The sequence below is a fragment of the Antrostomus carolinensis genome, unplaced genomic scaffold (assembly GCF_000700745.2).
Source record: "Antrostomus carolinensis isolate BGI_N321 unplaced genomic scaffold, ASM70074v2 scaffold2847, whole genome shotgun sequence".
Lineage (NCBI taxonomy): Eukaryota > Metazoa > Chordata > Aves > Caprimulgiformes > Caprimulgidae > Antrostomus > Antrostomus carolinensis.
Window position 1 is genome coordinate 126,464 of NW_010325149.1, and position 22,725 is coordinate 149,188.

General features: G+C 37.0%; 1 protein-coding gene across 1 annotated transcript in view; it reads right to left on the reverse strand.

Annotated features, from left to right (window-relative positions):
* The window catches only part of LOC104527393 (dynamin-3), a gene marked incomplete at both ends in the record, with an annotated part of 141,373 nt that extends 119,405 nt beyond the window's left edge, over positions 1 to 21,968 (reverse strand). Inside the window, 7 exon segments of the mRNA XM_010171109.2 lie at positions 4,070 to 4,183; positions 10,837 to 10,866; positions 12,510 to 12,558; positions 16,106 to 16,176; positions 18,241 to 18,327; positions 20,267 to 20,405; positions 21,901 to 21,968. Coding sequence (XP_010169411.2) covers positions 4,070 to 4,183; positions 10,837 to 10,866; positions 12,510 to 12,558; positions 16,106 to 16,176; positions 18,241 to 18,327; positions 20,267 to 20,405; positions 21,901 to 21,968 — 558 coding nt within the window.
* Between the last annotated feature and the right edge of the window lie 757 nt (positions 21,969 to 22,725).

Below are 22,725 nucleotides of genomic sequence, written 5' to 3' on the forward strand. Positions count from 1 at the left end.
CTGTGGCAAGTTAATTCTGTAAATGAACACAATGTTAGACCTTAGAGTAACATCTCCCCTTTCCACTCTCACCTCCTCATTTATTTTCCTATCTCCCTCCCAAACCACACAGAATTTTACAATTGGGAATAAACTGTGAAATCATAATACAAACTGCATCTGTCGCTGGATGTTGATAATACTACCCTTTCCTATTGAAACACAATGGAACTATTTTATTTGAAAATAAGGCTAAAGGGGATTTTGCCAATCAATGTAAATTTCACATTTTTAGAAGTTCTTATCCTAGAGCCCAGCTTGGCATCCTTTGCACACCAAAAAAGCCAGGGAAATCTCTGGATGCTTTGAAAAGAATAATAAAATCACATTCTCAGACCATGCCCTATAAAAATGCTACACCACTACATAAATGGCATCCTTTTATTTACAATACAGAATTTTTTTATTCACAAGCTAGGATGGCATTCCACATTCCCAAAGTCCATTTTATCCTAATGTACAACTGGCTAATTCACTAACTTCAAATTTGCAGGCTGATTCTTGAACCTTCCCACAAAAACTTCCAGCTTTTTGTGCTCCTTAACAAAACAGTAACAGCTGAGAGCTAAGATGCTCAGATTTAATCTTCCACACGTGTGTGTAGGTATGCCTTATAACACTTTAACCAGTATTGCATGGAATACTCTACGACAGAAAACTCTATTTGTGAGGTCAATGAACGTGCAAATCTTGCCCTTCTTTACCACAGCCTCAAAGTGGTACACAATACATTCCCTGCTTTATTTTAAGCAAGTGGAAAAGCACAAAGTCATTGTACCGGTCACGCAACAAGGTTACGAACAAAAGCAACTGTATGCAGAATCAGCTACTAATTCATATTAGTATCTACGTAACTAATAGTAAATACTGCTTTACCCACACTGTTTGAACATCAACTCAGTATTTCCATAATTACAAGCCTAAAAACCATTCTTAGGCACTGATTCCAATCTCATCAAGGAATAAAATCCTGTTATATCTTTAAGCACTGAAAAAAACCATGTCAAGAAACCAATAATTTCATTTTTAATACTAATTTCATAGAATAAATTTTGAAATCTTTTGCCAAAGTAATTTGCTTCAAAATACATTCCACTATGGACTCTTCACTATAAAAGCTGCAACTCACAAATAAAGCAAATAATTTACATCCTTCTAATGGCACCAGCAAGCAACCACTTGCATTCAGAGAGTGATTTTCATCTCAGAGTAAATTCCAGGCTACAGAAAATGGGCTTGGCTTACACTAGAGGGGGTACACAGCCCTAAAGGTCCCAGCAAGCACTCTAGCTTTGGAAACTACACTGTCAGAGCCCTCTGCTACACAGGCCGTTACAACATTCCTTATTCAGGGGCAGAGGCACAGGGGGAAGGAACTCATCAGTGTGGCAAGAGAACAAAGGTGAGACCTGACTTTCTGCATCTTCCCCAGCTGCAATGGAGAGGCTCTGGCTACAGTGCAAGGACTGCAGAAGTGACTGTCCTGAGTGGGAGGCACAGGGATCTGAACTCCCTACGACCTCACTGCGTGCACAGCCGCACCGAGCCCGGGCACAGGCCAGACACATAAACATGGGTATCACTTCACACATCACTGAAGACTACATATCTTACCAGGGTGGAAACACAACAGCACGCAGCCATTTCAATAATCATCTGAGAACAGGATGTGACAACTACCAAACCAAGCTGCAAGTGAGGAGAACATTTTAAGGAGACAAAATGTAATTATAATAATTGGAATTCAGCCAGGAGATCAAATATTTGCTTCTTTATTTTCAGAAGACAGTAGTTCTGTTTCTGAAACATAAAGACACTGGTCTTTTGATTAACCTAATGGTCAAGCTACAGCTTTGCTGATCTTCAAAAAGTATCTAAAACCAACCTTACTAATTTTTAAGTCCTGTTGAGAAAGGGCCAGTTAAGAAAAAAAAATAAAATAAAAAATACAACATAACTTTGTGAACTCTAAAAAAACCCAGGAAAGAATAATCAAATTATACAGCAAATCTGTGCTTAAGGAAGAACTTCTTCCACCAGCAAAGCATGGAATCCTACGCTGGTATCTTCTCTTACCACTCTAAGAAATTTCTGAGTTACCTTCCGTATTGGCCTGAATGAACTACTGGTATTTTCATAACTCTCAAAACACAACTATTTGAAAATTAAGATATATTATTTTAAAATATGCATATGGAAATCAGACAGCAGCCAATTCCCTGCATGTGCTATTCTGAGATTCCCAGGTCACTCTCTCTAGCAGACTATCAAAACAAACAATTTCTTTTTAAAGTTGCATAGCAGAAGACATTCCATAAGCATTTTTTATATTTCATACTAACAAAGATCAGACTCAAAAAAGCAACAAAATTGCCATGTCATATCTTACATGCACCTCCAAGTGCTTGAGATGGAACATAGCAAGGGGTGCTAATCTCACCACATCACTTATTTTAGTTAGTTACCTGTACCTAATCTAAGACAGTAAGTTCTAGTAGCTTCAAGGTAAATCATGAAAAAAGACAGCTTCAAATTTAAAATTCATAAAGGTACCTTTGCATTTCTTTTTAATTTGTTTTTATGTCATCACAATAAAATACTTCAAATTTTATTTCAGTAATCTGAGAATAAAACTTTACCTCTTCACACCTCCCACTTGGCTCCTTCCCCCTGCTGACATGCACTCATTTTCCTGTTACAGTAAATACATTTGAATCCTTTTAAAACTTAAATAAAAGGACAAGAGGCAAAATCTTCAAGATTAAACTAATTTGTCCCTCAGTCTTACAGTCTATCCCAAAATTACTACTGATTCAGGAAAAAACCCACTACTGACCAATGCAATTTCCACCATGAAGTAACTACTTAAGATAAGTACCACATTCTGGATTCACAGGACTCAGATGAGCTCTGGCTTATGTACCTGCATTGCAGGGCCTCTCCCCAGTGGTTCTACAAAATCCACCACAGTAAAATGCTAAATATGAGTTGTCTGCACAGTCCCCATCAATCAGCTCCCTCTTTTGCTGGGGTAGGCCAGTGTTTTGATTATTACTTACAATAAGGTGGAAAGATTGAGTGATGTTTTTTAGCAGATTTAAAACTTTCTCCTTACCTGTGCCTTTTCCATACAATGAACTGGTTCACCCTAAAAATCACTAAATCTTTGCTAAAAACATTTTTCAAAAAATCCTTTTATTTCTAATTTTTTCTTCTTAATGTAGCCCAATTTTTCTATGAAAACCAACACAAACCTTTAAAAAAAAAAACAAAAACACAAAGGCTTTACTGGAAAGCTGATAGTGTACATAATAATTCCATTTTAACCTTCAAAAGTTAACAACAGGACTGCTGTTGAGTTTTAGATAGAGAGCATTATTACTAACATTGTTGGAAAAATAATTAAGCAGAACAGACTAGTGAAAAATTGGTTCCCAAAGCTGCCTAACAACATATTCAATAAAGTGAGCACAATCTGGATGTCCTGTTTATCACAGAAATGCTTTTTCCAGTCCTAATATTACTCACCTCAGATTCATCAATCAGCAGTGACATTTCTTACCAAGATGCAAGTTTTGGATTTTCAGTAGTAAATTTGAAAATCTATTCCAATTTACAGTAGATGTGCAAAAGTAGTCCAAACAGGCATAGGACAATAATTAAAACATTCAAAAATAGAGGAGTATTGGGTTTTCAGGGGGTTTGTTTGGGTTTGTTGGTGTTTTTTTGTTTGGTTGGTTTTTTTAAGACCCATCTGTAGAAACCACAGGAAGAAAGGAAAAAAGTAAAAAAGCACCAAACAAAAACTCCCCACACAACACCCTGTATTTATGTAACCAACATTTCAACAGAAGTCTTAGAGGGTCAGCATGAATCAAAAAGAGAAAATTTAAAGGACACAGGTAAAACCTGAAAACATTCTTTCCGTTAAGCCTATACAAGCTGATTTAATATTTTAAGCAGATATCAGAAGACTGAATAAATACTTTTTTTTTTCCCCCCAGTAGAAAAAAAGCTCTTCATTTCTTACCTCATCATCTTTATACCAGGACAAGCTTTCTGCAGTTAGAACGAACCAGTACTCTTTGGATCCTCCTTTCATGATGCCAATATTGTTGATGGTCAGCCAGCCTTTCCGAATGACCTGTGCAGAGGTGCAGTCAGGCACAAGTTTAGTTCATTACTCACTTGACATAATTCTGCTGCTGAATTCATTCTTTTAAATAAAGACTTGCTAAATAAAACAAGAACAGGTGCATTTTTTTGAGTCTCTGGCAAATTCAAGAGTTTTTGCAGGTTCCTATAATTCAAGAAAGAAAAAGGTAACAAAGTGAATATAATGTTTTCAGTCAAAACGTTGGAGGAAGAGAGAAGCCTAACTATGGTCACATTGTGCTTACAGCAAGTATGAGTGTAAACCTGAAGATATTTATTTGCTGTATAATAACACATTATAGAAGTCCATACAACTTTATATGTGACTATTCTGTTCTAGTCTAATTGTTAAGGTCATTTACAAAGTTGGATACCAGGAAAAGAACCTAGATTCTGGCAAAGCAAGCAGCTTCTCGCACACATTGGGACTCTTCAGAGGGGGTTGAATCAAGTGACAAAATGGAGAGGTCTTCTACACGTAATTGGAAATTAAGATAGGAAGTGGTAAGGAGAGGTATCCGAGAGCTATTTTCCTCTCATAAGGCAGAAGAGGTAAAAAAAAAGTAGGGGGGAAAAAACCTAAGGCAGCAATAAAAATCAGGGGAAAAATTGGTAAAGTAGAACTTCATAAAAGAGATAAAACGCAAAGATGAAAGAACAGAGAAGAACAGCACACCTATAAATACTAAGGCCAGGAGGCTGCATAATGCAACGAGAAAGAGGGACAAAAGAAAACTTAAGAGGAATGAGAACTGCAGAGGTGAAGGAGAGAATGATCACAAGAACTGCTTTATGGATCACATAGAAATTTTATTGGAACATTTATTGTTTTCACATCTATATCTATATATATAGATACAGATATCAGAAAGCAAACATTCATTCCTATCATACTCTGAACAAGACAACAGGACTCTCCCAGTCACAAAGATGCAGGGAACCTCAGCCTCTCCCCATGGCAACACCCTTTACTTGCTTATGAAGTACTGAGATGGAAAGAAGAAATGCTCAGAGAAACCCTTCATAACTCCCTCAAGAAGTCCCACAAGCATGGACTTGTGTGATCACACATGAGTTTCCCCTTCCTTTTAGGGAACTAGAGGAGACTGGCATTCCTCTCATAGGGCTTCACAGGACTAGTAACTCCAATATCAACAGCATCAGAGAGAAACATTGGTCAATATCTATTCCTTGTCATCTATAAAATTTTCAGAATCAGAATTCACTCCCATTCAGCATGCATGCTCATGTAAGCTCCCTGAAAAACACAGCTTTGGTATTGCACAGAGCAAGAGACTAAGTTATATTTGACAGCTAAACCAAAGAAAGAGATTAGAAGTTACACATGAAAAGCTTGTCAAAGTACTGGTAAAGCACATAATCCAAGAATACCCATTTCATTTCAAGTAAGATGATCATGTTTCCTCACTCACTACCAACCCAGCCGTGTAAGAAAACCACTGAAGATCCAAAAATAGTCTATGGTTTTCAACCAGTACGAAAACTGACAAGAAAACACTGATTTGGTTCTGAAGACTCAGTAAGCTGTGAAAGAACTGGATGTGACTCTCACAGGGAGACTCAACGGTATAGCATGAGCAGACTGGATGGAATAGCCTGTACCACAAAGGTTTCTGCAGAAGTCTGTCATTATTTTTAATATTCACATTCACTGGAGGGGAGAGGAAAAAAAAAGAAGCAGAGAGGGGGCATCACTGTTTACAAATAGACATGGAATGCTTGTCTGAGTGCAAGTTAAGGGAAACATACTGATACAAACTTGATTACCCATCAAATCCTCGTTTTATTTTACGATGTTTATCAAAGTAAACTTTTAACAGGAAACAAGCAACATGCATATATAGCCAGTGTCCTGGCCTTCAGGCAGCTGCCACAGAACAAGTTGTTGAACCAAGTTAATTTCATTTTTTTTCCTCTGTTGAACTACACAAATGCAAATAGAAGACATTTTAGGAAAAATACAGGAAATGAAGGTTCCCCAACCACTTGAACTTAGCTCCGCAACAAGGTAAGCTGTATTTGTACTTCACAGCAAATGTGTAAAGGTGGTTATTCCTGTGTTATAAAGAACCTGAAGTAAGAGGCTATGAGAGAGGATGCTGTTGAACCATGCTGCCTGCAATTGAAAATGCTGTGTTGCTTCCTTTGAAGCACGTATCCACATAGAGGAATCACAGGCAGCCAGGCCAGCACGCTACTGAAAACTGGCTTGGAGACACGTCTTAGAGTGGGGAAAAGATTTGAAGACAGATGCCGCAGTGGGGATAAAGAGGTAGTTTCTAGAAGCAAACCAGTGAGAAACACCTGAGTGGCATGTTCAAGAACCTTACAGGTGATAAGCACTTGAATAGAAGGGAAGTAGCACACACCGCTTATTCCTTTCAGTGCTCTCCCTCATCATTACCATAGGCTTTGTAGCATCTTTTAGTAAGAGTAAAATTTTCTCAATTTGACAAGAATGCATTTGTGGTAGAGGTCTCAGAATAGACCAAGCCAAGATTTTAAAATCTAAACTATACAAGCCATTTAAGAACTAATGAAGCTTTTTAATACTTCTAATGTAGGAGCTACATTAGCCGCATAACTCCAAAAGCCCTGTCTTGCTCCAGTCCAACATACCTCCCCATAGATGCATAACCATCACTGGCTGTGGACAGAAACAAGCTGACTTGCTAATATAAACATTGGTCACTGGCTTGTAAAGGAAGGAATTTGCCATTTGTTTCCTCAGAAATCCTGTGTGCTGAGGATTAGATCCAGCTGTCATTCCCACACAACACTGCATGAAGAGCAGGGCACCAAGCTATAGCAACATCTTGGGTACATGGGTTTTTTCATGTGCAAGTTTTTAGACCTGTGTATCTATAGCCCTCTGGGAAAACAGGGTACTATGTTCTTTAAAATATCCCGGACACTACAACACATTATAACTATCCAAAATACTTGGAAGGAGTTCCAGTGGACATCAAGAGAGAGAAGATGAGCTTAGTGTGCTAAGCCTCATGTTCTTCTCATCGAATTGTTCCCATTTCCCAGGCACGTTTTGTTAACTACAAAAAACTACACTTTCAAAATACTCAGTACCAGTGCTGGAGTCAGGGAGGAGGGAGATGTCAGATCAAGGTGTAAGTGCAAAACAAAGTGGCAATAAGCAGTAAAGATTTTCAAAGAGACTTTTGAAATAATTAAAAAAAAAAATCCTCTGATGGAGGGGTTGTTTGTTTTTGTGTGGTTTTGCTTTTTTCTTTTTAAAACTATTGTGTTAGCTATATTGTATAGTACTTCAGCTTGAAAAATGAAAGTAGTGCATTTCATTGTTGTTTTCAGTAGTTCATTTTCTGGTTGGTTTGGATTTAAGAGATTAATTTCAATATTTTCTATCATATTTCTAAATGTCACTTTGTGCAAATCGGATGTTAGTGACATGAGTTATGAACTTCAGGAAGGTGAAAAACACGGGCATTGCCAGAAGCTTGTGAAGACAATATTCTGACCGGTAGTTGGACTCCATGTACAGGATGAACAAGAGATGACACAGTTCCTTCCTTCAGGGTCCTGATACCTAATCTGGGTGACTGAAAAATGAAACTTAGGGTATGAATGCACATGAACAAGCCAGAAGGAAGTAATTTCTGATAGTTCAGCTGCACAAAACCCAAATCATATCTGTTGTTCTTATTCTCCACCAATTCACAGATAAACAGGAAAGCAGGATTTGACACAATAAGTACATTTCATGTATTTCTGTATGACTTATTAATTCCATTAAATCAAATAAGATATTTGTAAAAGAAATACATTAGGGAATCAGAAAGTGTTCCATTTCATTAAAATAAGTATTTGAAAGATGATTTCAAGATAAGTGAGAGATAAGTGAAATTGACTGGGCAGACAGAAGTACAAATGTGAAAATCATGACACTGGCTACCTGCACAACAAAACAATCAGCAGCATTTGTTGACTTAACATAAGTCTCTATTAAAGCTGTGTTACATAACACCATTGAAATAATTTTGAAAACACAACATAACTCCCAGCACTACTCTATCTTCCTCTAATCTCTGCCACAATGGCATGTGTTACCAAATAGTAAGCACATTGAGAGAATAAAAATTGGAAGGCATTCTTACAAGCTATTGGTTCTTTGGGTTCAAATATAAAGATTCTTGTACTACAGAGACTAAAAAAGAACAACAGATCAGAGGGGAAACCTAATACAGTATTTCACTGTAATTTGCCAAATGTCACAGCATAAATTGATCAGATCTGTTCTCATACTGAATATGAATGAGATCTTGTGACACCGATTCCCCCAAAAAATCACTGCACAATATATCACATAACTTAAAAATAATGACAGTGGCTTAAGTCCTAAACATGTCTACTTTAAAGAAAAATATAGACTTCACTGAAGCAAAGCATTCAGTAGTGAAAGACTGAAATATGCTTCCAGATGTAGTTAAACAAAGACTGAGGTGATTAAGTCAATCATGAAGGAATATTAACCTAAAAAGTTAAGTACAGTTAAAGGCCATTTAGAACAGCAATATTTCTCTAGTCTTGATAAGGTGAAAATTCAACAGCAGCATGTCTCATTCAGGGATATTTCAAAATTTAGTAATATGGTTGTCCACGGGCTCCACTTCTTTTACAGAAACACTGGCATGTCTTAACAGAACAGCCTTGTCATGGTTTTTCACGACCATGGTACAAGTTTCCATTTCCATCTACTTGCTTAAAAAAATTTCTGTAAATGCATTTTTTTCCTGGGTCATGCAAGGTAACTGGATTTAAGTATATCTAAAGAAAAGAAACAGCAAAGTATGCTACAAAGCAGGATTAAAAAGAAAAAAGGTGTTACTAGGGGAAAAGTTACTTATTAGAACAATAGATGGGGTCTGAATGCTACTTGTGTCCAGAACAAGTGAGTCAGATTGCTGGTGTAATGTTGTAATAGAGGCAGGTCAAACAGAGCCTTCAAACCCAAACCTCCAAGTCGCTTGGACAGTGACTGGAAACTCATAGATCAGATTAAGCCCTTCTCCAGTTACAGGGGCTACTTCAAGCACAGCAGCAGATTTTGCTGCAGATGTAAAACAGAAAACAGAATTTCACATAAATAATATAAAATCCTCTATAATTTCAGTATCTTGCGTTCTCACACATAGAGGCATCATTTGGGCACATGGAGCAATGACACCCTTATCTTCAAAGAGTTATCACGAAGGGGAGCTTTAAACATTAAATTTTAGTCACCAAAACAAATCTCAGCACACAAAATACACAGTTAATAGTGGGTCAGCTTTCAGAAACCAGGTCTTGCTAGTGTGCTGTATAAAACCAAGCATTACATTGATTATTTCAAGCAAATTAGAAGACAGACTAACCTGTGGCTTAAAAAGAAACTTTGTGGAGTCAGGTCAAAACCTCAGGCGGTAGCAAAGAAAAGACAAACAAAAAAGGCCAAAGATTAAGTGTGAGAGGATAAATTAGTAGTAGAAGAAAAAGGAGCAAAAACATGTTAAAAGGAATTGGCATTACACTTCTTCCAAAAATGCAAAATTGCTGTGCTCATCTTATTTCTGAGATACACAGAAATAGTTAATAGTTATCTGCATAATTTCAGTTCAATGCAAGCTACAAAAAAAGAAAAGCAATGGATTGCAAATGAGCATCCCACTATTTTGGGAAAACTTAATGATCTTGATCTCCCAAGAGATCCAAATAAACTGCTGTTAGAATCAGTGCTGCTTAGTCCTGTTTCCTTTATTGAACATAAGTTCCATTTAAGTTTGTTTGAAATGATAATCAATATAATTTGATAATGTGGAAAAAAACTGGAAAAACATACATGTTTTCATCATAGATATTAACAAATAATACACACAATACAGAGATTTCCTTCTGACACCTAACCATTACTGAACCAGGAGTAACTTGTTATAAAATTAACTGCTGTTTAGACAATTAATTCCAATTAGTAATATTAAAGGCATTCACATATTTATTCACTCATGAGGTGGAAGGGTTAGAAAAGAGTCTGTCCATGATACATTGATAGTCCTGGTGCTATGAAAAGAATGCTAAAACAGCTTTAAATATTTCTAAGTTTACTAATAAAACTCATTTTTTCTATCAGAAGTAATTCTATACATAAACAAAATACCAAGAACAGTACCTGTACCCATAAACAGCATGTTCATTTATGCAAGAACTAATGTTTCCTTTTGGTTACCAGAAACTTATTTGCCCACCTTTCAAAAAAAGGTTTCCTATGAATAGAGGCACTTATATCAGGTGAAAACTGCTTTCCAGTTAAATAATAAAATAAACACCAATTAGTCATTTTAGTTTAAAAAGCTCAGTAAATTATAAAAGTATTAATTTTATTCAAAGTTTTCTACAACATTTTAAATTATACTAGTTCATACTTGTAACAGCAGGTTAGCAGCAGTTAAGTGATGAACTGCAATTATACCTTGTTGAGGAAGTGTTACAGACAAGACAGTTTAAATAATTTAGTAGCAAGTATTCAACAAACCAATGAGTTAGAGACAAACTTTGCCCTCTGAGAAGCTAAATGAAAAAGCAACAATAAAGCTTACAGAACTTAGCTCGTACAATTTGCCTTGAAGGCGGTAGATTGGTACCCTGAAATAGCAAATTGCAAAAATGAAGTTTTATTTCAGAAACATTTTCTCATTCTTTTCAACTCCAAACAATTCACTTACAAACATCTATTTATTAACTTTAAAATAAAAGGTTCAGCAAAGTCCTTTATACCAAAAGTAATCAACTTTCAACATTTAAAACGCCAAGCTTTTTCTTCACTTCTTTAGAGAGAGAACGTTCACTTAATTAAAAAATAATTAATTTTATTTGTATATTTTTGAAAAGTCAGATAATTGGTCAGTTTTCCTTTAATGAGACACTCCAAAGTGATGACAGTTGTTGTGTTTGACACATGTTCCAGCACAGCTAGATAAGAAGGAAATCTCTCCTCAAAGGGGAGAGACTAATCTTTGAAGCCATTTCAAGTGTTTAGACCTTTCAACTTTTTAAATATTAGTCCAAACGATATATTACATTAAAAATGACACTCATGCTGGTCAGGCTCTGAGGGACCATCATATCCAATAAGTTAATGGATTATTTTAACTAACCTCTCAAAAATAACTAGCAATTTTTTGGTGGAAAGAAGAGGTTGGATTTCTATCCCTCAAAACACAACTGTTTTAAAAAACGCTAGAACTCATCTACAACAGCAGAATAGGAGACTTTCTGAAATGTCAGGTTCATCACCTGAGGCATCTAAACTCAGTGATCACGTTTGAAAACCTTGACCTTTCACCTCTTGAGCATTGTTTGACCAAATTGCACATAAAAACATCAGACAGCCATTCAATACTGGTAATTATTTATATAAAATTTCATTGTCTTATTTTTACTAGAATTTTTTATTTCCTTTTAAAGTATGTAGTAATTCCATATAATTTTCTTTCTGTTTAAGACTTTGCAAAACCCTCAAAGTGAGCAGAAACCCTCAAAGTTGTAGCATTTTCATTATTTTCATCTCACACTAAAAAAGAGGACTCATCCTGTGAAGTACTGAGCACCCCCTAGCCCACACAAAAGCAAAGGAAGAAGCAAAGCTCAGCAGCACTTAGCATATTGCAGAATCTTATCTTCTTACATGATAAAAAGAAACAAGTAATTTCATTAATGAATCTCAGTGAAAATGATAATTAATCCGAGACCATCAACCAGTTATTGTTTGTTTACTTTGAGAGGTCTATGGTAACTTGTTAACATCTTTGTGAAGTCAACTGAAAGTTTTCAGAAGAGGTAAAGGCAGATCCACTTTTGCTTGCCGAATTGCCTCTTCACTGCTATTAAGCTGTGAACACTCAAGAACTAGTAAAACAGCTATGACAAAGCACACACAAGCAAGTACTCACCAGCATATTGGATTCTGAAATTCACAAGTTTGCAGTTAATGACAAAATACGTTGCTGTGTCACATGAAAGATTCAATGCACTAAATGGCATGGGGGGGAGACACTAACCAGCAGTGCAAGCAGAAGCAGAAATGTTAAACAATAAATGATGATAACAATGGAAGTCAGGTAGCTCTAAAAAAATTCCATAAAACAAGACAATGATGACACATTTTATGTATGTTCAAAGCAGAAAAGGTAAGTGATACACTTACAACAAATAAATGCAGCCAAGAAAAAACAAACAACTAGGATTAACTTGCACATGCCATTACCCATTCTCTGTTAGGTGCCTACCTGATTTCCCACTGCACTTTTGTTAACCTGACTGCTTCTTTGTTGGGCACTAAGGGAAGCAGAGGAAAAGAGTTACACTGAAGAAACCCAAACTAAGCCAGTTCCCGAGGAATAGATTTTAGCACTAATAGTTACTTCTGATTCCAGCACAGAAAGCTAGAGTAACAAAGAAACACAGTAAAATCATTGCATATATGTGCATATTACAACTGCCTTTTCTTATAGTATAGGAACAGCTGCTTAGGACAGAAGGGACGTGCACAGCAGACAGCTCCTACTAATCATCCATCCTACTTGGATTGGTAAAGGTTACTAGAAGCACAGAGAAATTATGGCTCATGTGGATAACTTTGGAAACATTAGCCTCTATAAATATTCAAAAGAGACAAAAAGCAAGCCACTTCTGTTATTTAGTGCAGTACAACAAAATCCTCCCCTGCTGGAGGCTCCTTAATAGCTTTGTCTTGATAGTTTGTTTTGGATATTATTCTAATATTTATATGCACTTTGAGGGTGTAAATATAACTGATGGATGAAGCCGCCACAAAGCTGGTTCAAAAAGTTGGAATCGTATAAGAATAGTGCATATTTGAAATTAAACCACATTTAAAATATTTTGCGCAGTTCTTGAACTCTGGTAATCCCAGTTCCTGAAACAAAACACACTCCTGTCTCAAAAACATACAAGTTGCTATTAATTGTAAAAGCATTTGCATTATGTGTTGGTTTGTAAGTGTTAGGCCACAAAATTAAAATATTGCTGGAAAGAGGAAGAAAAGCATTCAGAGAGCAGGCTTTGGCTACTCAACCACCAGCGCGACCACTGGTGACAGGGAGTTTTGTTTGGATTAGATTCTACCATTTCACCAGGCATTGATTAACTGAAGAAAAAAGCATACATATTAGATCAGCTACAAACATTGGCCTGAAAGTGTAGATGTGCCTGGATTACAGTCTATGGGCCAATCCTGCAACTGCTTCATGCACAGCTGCTGTTCCAAAGAATTGCTGAAGCACCAAACTCAGCCCCATCCCAACTCTAATCCCCCTTAGGACCATATTCTATCAAACCAGCAGCCCACATGCTGTCCGTGAGAAGATCCACAAGGATGTTTATTCCATGTGCCTATTCACTGGGCTTAGCTCTCAGTCATCCAGATCCTTTTGACAAATAACACTGTATGTCCCTGGTGCATCATCTGAGTTGCATAAGCTTTGGTGCATAAATTATTATTAAATAACATGCATGCAGAAAAAGAAACACTAATCCCTTACCAATTCTGATGTGTTGTTTGAGAAATACACATGAGATGGCTTTAGGAAACCTAACTGCCATTCTTTCAGTTTGGTTTGGGGTTTTTTTTTAAATTTTATCGCCTTAGGAAAGCTAATTAGACAACTAAAATCATACTAATGATGCCTTTTAGAAATAGCCCAGCAACTGGTCCTCTATTTACTGTTCTAAATGCAAATTAATCTTTATGTAGATTTAAGCATGTAGCTATGTCTGAGTTACAGCAACTGGAAACAAACCTAATCCCAACATTTTACTACTCATTCTACTAAATGAGACAAATACTAATATTCTAAGATTTCACAATTTCATAACTATGCAAAGTTGTTCTAAATATTGGCATTCTTAAATCTTTCTCAAGTCAATTCACATCACACTGTACCTGCCTTAGGCCCTGCAACGCTGCAAGGCAGTTTGAAGTGTCTTGTGCTCTCTTTCTTATAAACAAGGTTCACAGGACTTAAACTTATAAAACTGCATTCACATGAGACAACTGGTTAGAATACTCAGCAAAAGAAAGGAAACACTAGAGAATCTGAGGAAGCTAGAGACAAGGATGTTTAGATCCTGCAGAAGCCCATATACTACCCAAAAATAATTTCATCTTCCAGTTCTAACATAATCGCTGTAACAATATGATGATAGCTTAAAATTTTTATTATCTACTGTTTAGCTCATAAATTAATATATTTTACATTTTTAATTGCTCCTAGTTAGCCAAGTTTTCTTTTCCAGTTGAGCACAAGCCAAAGATACTTCCCTTCCCCTCAGTTTCAACCTCTAGAAACACTTGCTTAAACTTTATCAGTGAACTTGAGCAGAGAGCCATTTGTTATCTGCTTATACCTTCTGCGCAGTGACTGGGCATTTCTAGATCTCAGCTAGCAAAAGAGGAAGCAGATTTCCCATGAAATTTAACTTGGGCATTGCAACTCATTGGAAAAGAGGCAGCAGTGAGAACCACAGACTGAACTACAAGCCCCAGCTCCCAGAATCCAAGACTATAAAACATAGAAGATTCCAAATTGACTCGAAGCCTTTTCACAGTGAGGAGAGGCAAGCACTGGAACAGGCTGCATAGAGAGGCTGGAGAATCTCTGATTTTGGAATTTTTCCAGATCTGATTAGACAAAGCCCTGAGTAACCTGGCCTGAACTCAGCATTGACCCTCCTCTGAGCAGGAGGTTGGACTATGCGACTTCCCAAGGCCACAACACACACTATGAATATATATGGAGTGTTTTTAGCAGGCTTTTTCCTGTCAGAAAAGGATGAAGAGAAGTAAATAGCAGGCAGGGTGTTATCTTGACCTCTAGAAGGCCAGTTACCATTCCTACAACATCCTGTCATTTGTCAAGAGAACTGATAAAGATATCTAAGACCTGCAAAAAATTATAGAGAAAGTTGCTCAAACCAAACACATAAACAGTGCCTAGCTTGCCTTTTCTCCTCTTAGCTTACTGAACTCCATGTTTCAAACCTTCAAGGCATACTGACAAAGATGTAGACCTTCCTTCATAGTTCTAACTAGAAGAGGTCATAGTACAATACGTACTGTGTTGCCAAACTTTGTTGCCAGCATCCCACATGTATGAAACCTGTTGTGATTCCAAACACTGTTATGGCAAATATGGCATGAATAGGACTGAAGGAACATTTACTCTTCAAAGAGTGAAGACATCTTTAATGTTTTCACTGCTGTCAAAATGTTGGTATGAAGTCCCTGAAGCACAAATTGCTGGAAGCCGAGGGAGAACATTCTGGAGAATATTCTCACAGCCTTTTCAACTAAGTGAGGAGAACGTCAAACCAGGCCCTGCAGGGCATTCTGCTACTATTATTCTCTACAGCCAAACAGCAGGCGCACTTATAATTCAGTGACATCCATTACTCTGAGCAAAACTGTTTCACACAGAATCACAGCTCCCAAAATATGCATTAGCAGCAATGTGGAAAGACCACCAATATTATACATTTCTGTGGTCCTAAAATGGATACAGTGAGGGCATGGGCTTGCCAAAGCTGCTTCCCCAGATGTATGTGATTCCAGACCAAGCCATAAGCTTCAGCTTCAGTGAAACTAGGCTTGTGAGCCAGCATAAAGAATATTCCACAAGTGGGGCTGAGTTCGAAGCACTGTATATTGAGAAAAAGCATGTTCCAGTTTGTTTGGAGCTTTGCAGCTTGCATCTTCACTGTCATACTTCAGGACTTGTATTTTGAAATTAATATTTTAAAAAAAAAAACAACCCAGAAAAAAAACCCCAACAGTGTCTTTATAGTAAAGTCTCTATATACATACTTTGCAAAGCCAATGAAGTCTTCATGGTTGGTGTTGATGTAAGAAACCTGGATATCAATCAGCAGCAGCACCTATTAGGAGAGACAGAAGAGCAAAAAAAAGGATGGGTAAGGTGAGGAGAGAGACTGAGGAAAAGGAAGGGAGAAAAGAACAGAACTTTTGAGTTTTCTGCATTATTAAATATTGCTTTGATAATCGTTCAAGCCAAAAGCAACAATATTTTCTAAATCCCACCACCTTTGTTTGTGTTCTTGTTTAATAAGCTAGATGACAGAAGAGCTATTCCCTCTTCCTATTTTTTTCCTGACAGACCTAATTTTTCAGTATCTTGGCCCTTGTCCACTTCATTAAGATCAATCAAACATGGCCAGAGATAGTTTAATAATGTGTAACATAGATTCTAGTTCTACATTTTGCAAGTTAAGCAAAACTGTCTACTTGTAGCATTCCAGCCAAGCCAGCAAGGAACCTGAACCTTAAACCTGAAATCACAGTACCTAAGTTTTCTTTAGGTATTACACAAAGAAGCGATAGGTAAGCTCACCATGGCCCAGAAAATGTACAGTCTGGGTACTAGACACTCATCCTGGTGCACACATCTGGCTTGAGAGATGGGCTAGTCAATGAAATAACAGAATGAATAGTTTGTGTACTTTGTGCACACAGTGTACTAACACTTGTCAGTCCTTCAACAGCCCAGAGACAGAATTTGATTCAAACTCGATAATGTAACACAGCAAAGAACTTGCTAAGATATTAGAAAGCTCACTCCCACACTTGAACAGCTTCTTGAACATGCACGAGACTACTTTCCCATCATCTTTTCAGACTTCCATTTATCAGCAGGGAGCAAGGAAGAAACCTATTGTTACCAAATGGTAGCATTTAATTGCTTCAAAGTGTACAGAGTTATTTCTGTACAGCTCCTCAAACACAGCATCACTCCCAAATTCTTCACGATTTCCAGCAGATATTAGGTAGGTGCCTCAGAGTAAAATATAGTGGGGATTCAGATCTAACTCTTACCTCCAATAATATCCTCATTAGTGTTTTGATTTATTAATGATAACTGCTAAGAGCATAAATAATGATGTGAATATGTGACAATAACCTATTTGACCAATTCTTGGCATTTACAGAAAGCTGGTATTTTGTACTTTGTTCTGGGAAATTGCCAGGTATGAACACACAATGAAGAATGGAATAATAATAATAATAATAATAATAATAATAATAATAATAATAATAATAATAATAACTCAGTTATTCTAAGTAACTTTATCTTCTTCCAAATTTTTAAATAACAGTGTGCTAACCAGAACTCCCTGCAAGTACAAGCCCAGCAAATGCAATCTTTAAAAGATTATTTTTAAGACTACATTCACAACACAGATGGAAGGACGAGAAGCAGGACATGCTGCACAGCTCCCCAGCTCACACAGGGACAGGACTAGAGAGCAAAGAGCCCAGAACAACTTAGGAGCTCTGCCTAGCCCTTCTTCCCCAAATATTTCTGTTGTCACACTCTGCAATCTCCAGATAATAATTCCTGTTTCCAATTCCAGTGGATTTTTTCACATGTAATCTAAGGTTTGAAGTTTCCTGGATTTGGAGTGCTTAGTTGGGTGCCGAGTGTTCTAAACAAGTTTGTCTGATTATTTTTTTCTTTTTTTAAAACTTTTTTTAAACTTGAAGGAAAGCTCATCACTACCACAAGCGTCCCAGTACAATTGTTTGTGGGCCTCACTGTAATTAGAACATGGGATGGGTGTGTTAGAAAAAAATGGAAATAAAGTAGAAAAAAGGCTGGGTATTTCTGTGCACATTTTTTTAACCACTAATCAATTTCCCAGAAACAGCTGCTGTGGCACAGCTAAGAAGACGGCACACTGTGGCACAAACCAACGCCACTTTAAGCCACCAATCCTAATCTTGAAAAAAACAGATTAGGATTTTCTGTTACAATTTAGTCTCTTCTGTCAAAACTCATTGGTAGAGGAGCAATTTTTCTCCCCCTTTAAAATGTGCAGCCCATTGAAAATAAAAATCTTTCATTGTCATACTGTACTTTGTATGTAAGAACTTTCCTCCTTCACACACTTCCCCAGACTGTTAGATTGCCTATTTATTCTCACCTGATCCTTGGTCTTCTCTTCTCTTTCACGAATGTAGCCAGCTACAATTCTTTCTGTTTCCTCACACAATCTTGGATATGTTGCCAACTGTAAAGCAAAATTATTAGGATTTTACACCTGCAGGGTGGCTTCAGTAGAATACAAACAGGGGGAGCTTCCAGCTTTCCCCTTTGTTAGAAAACCATTATTATAAATGCTCGGACTAAAAGTTAACTACACCACGAAGTAAACCTTCCTTGCTATTAATGGTCATTTTCCAGAGAAACTGGAGAGACCTAAACACTTAGATTGTTTCTGTACTTTCGCTCCATGGAATACTGAGGAAAAGACACTTTGGACACAGTTTATCAGCCTTGGGGTGAAGTTTCTCCATGCCTCTCTCTTCTACTGTGCCTAATTCCAGAGTGCCACTTTAAATATAATTTCCAGGTTTCTCGTTCTTTGAAGGCTCCACCTTGTGGCAACTTCTTTACATCTCAGTAACAATGTAAACAGCAAAACACAACAGTAAATTTTGGCCAATAACACCGGGAAAAGAATCTGCACAATTAATTCAAGTCACATATCTTCCAAATTTTGACAAAAGTTAAATCATCTAGAAACTCCACTCAAACTATTGTAGTGAATCCGCTTTCTCTACGATCTTTGTCAAAGAGATTGTCACCCTTCCCTGTTTTAATAAACAATTCTTTTACCCACTCATTAGTACAAAAAAAAAAAAAAATTACATTATTTAGAAAAATGTAAAGGATGTGACAGGATATTTCTCAACAACTTCAGCACTCTTGTGCTCACATCCCAGAACTGCTCCTGCACTTGCTACTATTAGGGTACCCTGCACTCTGAGACAGTGGGAAAGACAGATGAACAGAAGGTGAGACAATAAAAGTAGTCAGTTACTTCAGAAGCCTACATGCGTCAATTAGAGTCTTTTCTAGAATATCACAGAGTAGTGGGAGAACATAGGATTGAGAATCAGCAACTCTTGTTGTCAATGCTCCAGACAAGTGAGTTGCAGTATTTGCAGATGACAGCTTTCCCATGAAGGTGAAAAGTGAGGGGAAAAAAAAGCTTCATAATAATATATCTGACATGCTTCCTGAGCCTCAGCTGGGGGCTGTGAAGTTTGAGGTTTCATTCTAAGACTATACACCAGCCCAAACACATATTTCAGGCAAACCATTCCCAAATACACCTAGTAATGCTATGTTTAGTTTTGATGAACTTATTTCTTAATTTACTACACTTATAGGATCTTGAGTTAAGTTTAACTGATGCACACAACTTCTACATCAGGAAGGTCAATGGTCAGCAGTTCTTTCCACTTAAATGTTCAGTGTTTCTGTGCAGAAAGCTCATTCATCAACACTAATGCAAGGATGTACAAATACAAGCGAGATTAAGTCTTCCTAGCTTTCCCCTTCTATCTTCTTGACAGCTGGAGATCAGATCTTTTAGGGTTGTATATGACAAAAGCACAGGAGAAGTTATGGACCAATTACACTGAAAAGAACTGTACTGCTGCCCAGTAAAGTTTCAATATAGAAAGAGCATTTTTCTCTCCTTGGTAGATGTCTCTGAACACATTTGAGGCCTTTGCTCTAGAAAAGTTTCACTCTTTCTTCCACTTATCAGCATTGGAAAAGAAAACTTTAAAGTATAATTTTTTTTTTTGGGCCGATTTACACATCTGTGGAATTGTTGCCTGTGTTCCATTTTCAGTACCAATGAAAATGTAGTTTTAAAGACGAAACTGAGGACAACTCTTGACTCAAAAAAACTCCAATCACAAGGTGCATATACTGGGGTTTTTTTTCCAAACACAGGAATTAAAAAATGAACATTTCCAGTATTACATTGTTTTGAGAATTTTGCAGAAGTTGTAATTACTTTAGAGAGTCTTACTTTGTACATCAAGTAACTAGACCAGAAATCTCTCATAATACCATAAAATGCCAGAGTTGCTTTATATCATTTACTATATCATTACATAATACTTACACTACCAGATCTATTTGCAAGTTACCTTTTTAGTGCACTTCTTGACAGTGTTGATTAATTCTTGCATCACCAGATCCACACTTTTTAAGCAAGGTCCTTTCAGCTTAACTATCTGTTTTTTAACAATGGCTTCAAACGCCATATCTGGAGTAAACAAACCTGTTCTGTGGACATAAAAGAATTTGTAAGACAGTAATAAAAACATCATGCAAGGAAGATTTTTCTTTTTTACTGAATTGCTCAGATCTTCATTTTCAGACCCTTACAGCTCAGTAATAACAATCCCTGTGCAAACAGACTTCCACAGAACTAGATTTGCTCCATTCTCTAAAAAACAGTGTCAATGTAAGAATATAAAAGTGCACAAAATGCCCTACTATTTGAAGATGACTGTGAGAACTGTAAAGAGTACTGATATAAAGCAATAAAGCCTCTTCAGCAGTACATCAAACCTTGGAGAATGGATGAAAGGCAGCTGCAGCACTGCATGCACAATCACTTGCATAGCAAATCCATAAGAATCCTATAGCCATACTTTCCACTCACAGAAGGAAATGTGGTTCTGTTACTCAGAGTCCTATATGGAGAATTTCACCATTGGTCACTGCAGGATATGTATGAACCTTTATAACAGCTCACAATCATTTTTAAACAAATAGGCCTTACTTCTCTTTCAGTCACTGCTTGCAAAGGTCTATCTTGGCAGATAAACTGCACAAAAAAGCAAACTATAAAAACATGCCCAAAACTATCAGTTCACTACCATAAATTGCCCATCAAGTCTTTTCCATCAACAAGGCCAGAAAGCTTCAAATGCTGCACCTCAGCTACTAGACCTATCCGTTTGAGAATTTACTATACAAGTAACACAAAGGCCATTTTCCAAAACGTTAAGAACAACAAAGCTTGTAAGCAATGCTTTCAAAAACTACTATGTACTCACAAGTGGGTAGGAGGAGAGGGGGGGGAAAAAAAACCCCACCAAACCAAAACAAAACAAAAAAAACAAACCCACACACACAGAAGAAGAACCCAAGCTTTTCGGAATTTGCTCTATTGTTAAAAGAACAAAAAATAGGTATGCATCTGAAAGCATCCCTCCAAAATGAATGAAAGAGTCATTCCAAAGTGAGATAATTAGGTTATTCTAAACAAAAAAACCCCAAATACCTCCTCCACCCAAACCTAGTAATATACTGCAGACATATCCACAAAGTGAAATCTCAGTCAACTCACTTGTAAAGCAGTCATTTCAAGAAATGTTTGAGAATAAAGTGGAGTAAGTAAGCAAGGAGTCTGCTGCAAGACTGAAAGGTTTTTTTTATATCAAGACATACATGTTCCCTCTAAAACTTACGACTTTTCAGGATTACAGCCTTAACAGAACTGCAGACACTACCAGAAAAAAAGTAACTTATTTTCTCTGTAAAATAATTTTCCAGAATTCCAGGTAAATTAAACCTCTTTGGGCAAATCAACCATTTGGCCCAAAACAGTTACCTGAAAAACAGCAGTGTAAAGGAGTGGAAGAAAAAAAGTCAGCTGCTGAGAGCAGTGCATTAGTAACGCAGTCTAGCAGTCAACAGCCAGCGTGTCCACAGGTTAAAAAGACCACAACCTCTATAATGTGATTGGGCTTGAAAACATGGGAGCACTTGCCTGATACCATGTATGTTCTTGATGGCATAACTTATTTCTCTTCGCAGTTCCTTCTCATTGAATTCCATCTAGAGGAACAAAAGCATATGAGCTCATATTTTGGGGGGAATTTTTAAAATAAAACAGACAACATTACCTCTCCCCATATAACTGTAAGACAGGCAAACTCAACTGGCAAAATATTAAATTCTAATTATGCTAAACAAAGCATAAGTTTTTTTAAAAACATTTTAAGGCTAAAGGATTGATGAAAATTATGCACCCTTCCATTCCACATATACCAGCAGCTGGTAGGATTTTGCAGAGTTGATAGAGTAAGCCAGAAACAGGATTCAGAAGATGCAACTTTTTTTTTCAATCCTTGGATTCCTAAAATGGTTCAGCTTCTGTGATTATGGTCTGTTTATCCTCCCCTTCCCATTCTTTTGTTTTTCAACCAAATTTAAGAGAGGAGTGGTCCCTGTTATGAACTTATAGATCTTTTCTTTAAGTTTGTTGAAAGTCAGTTAGCATTGTCACAAATGAAAGTGTCATTACCTAAGCCCAACTGTCATCTGTTCCGTTGGACTGCTAGTTGACCTACTACATTTAAACCTTGGAATCAGCCACAACCCTGTCTGGTTCCTACCCAACTGAAAGTCAGGAGACATCAAGGTAGTTGAACATAAAACAGGTGGAAAGGAAGCTTAGGAAAAGTGTAAAAGAATGGGGACTAGAGATACAGTAGAGTTTGTGGTGAGGGGAAGCTGAAGTCACTGCAGTGGAAGGGGGAAAAAAAAATTTAAAAAATCAAAGAATATGTAACACAAATTCATAGGAAACCAC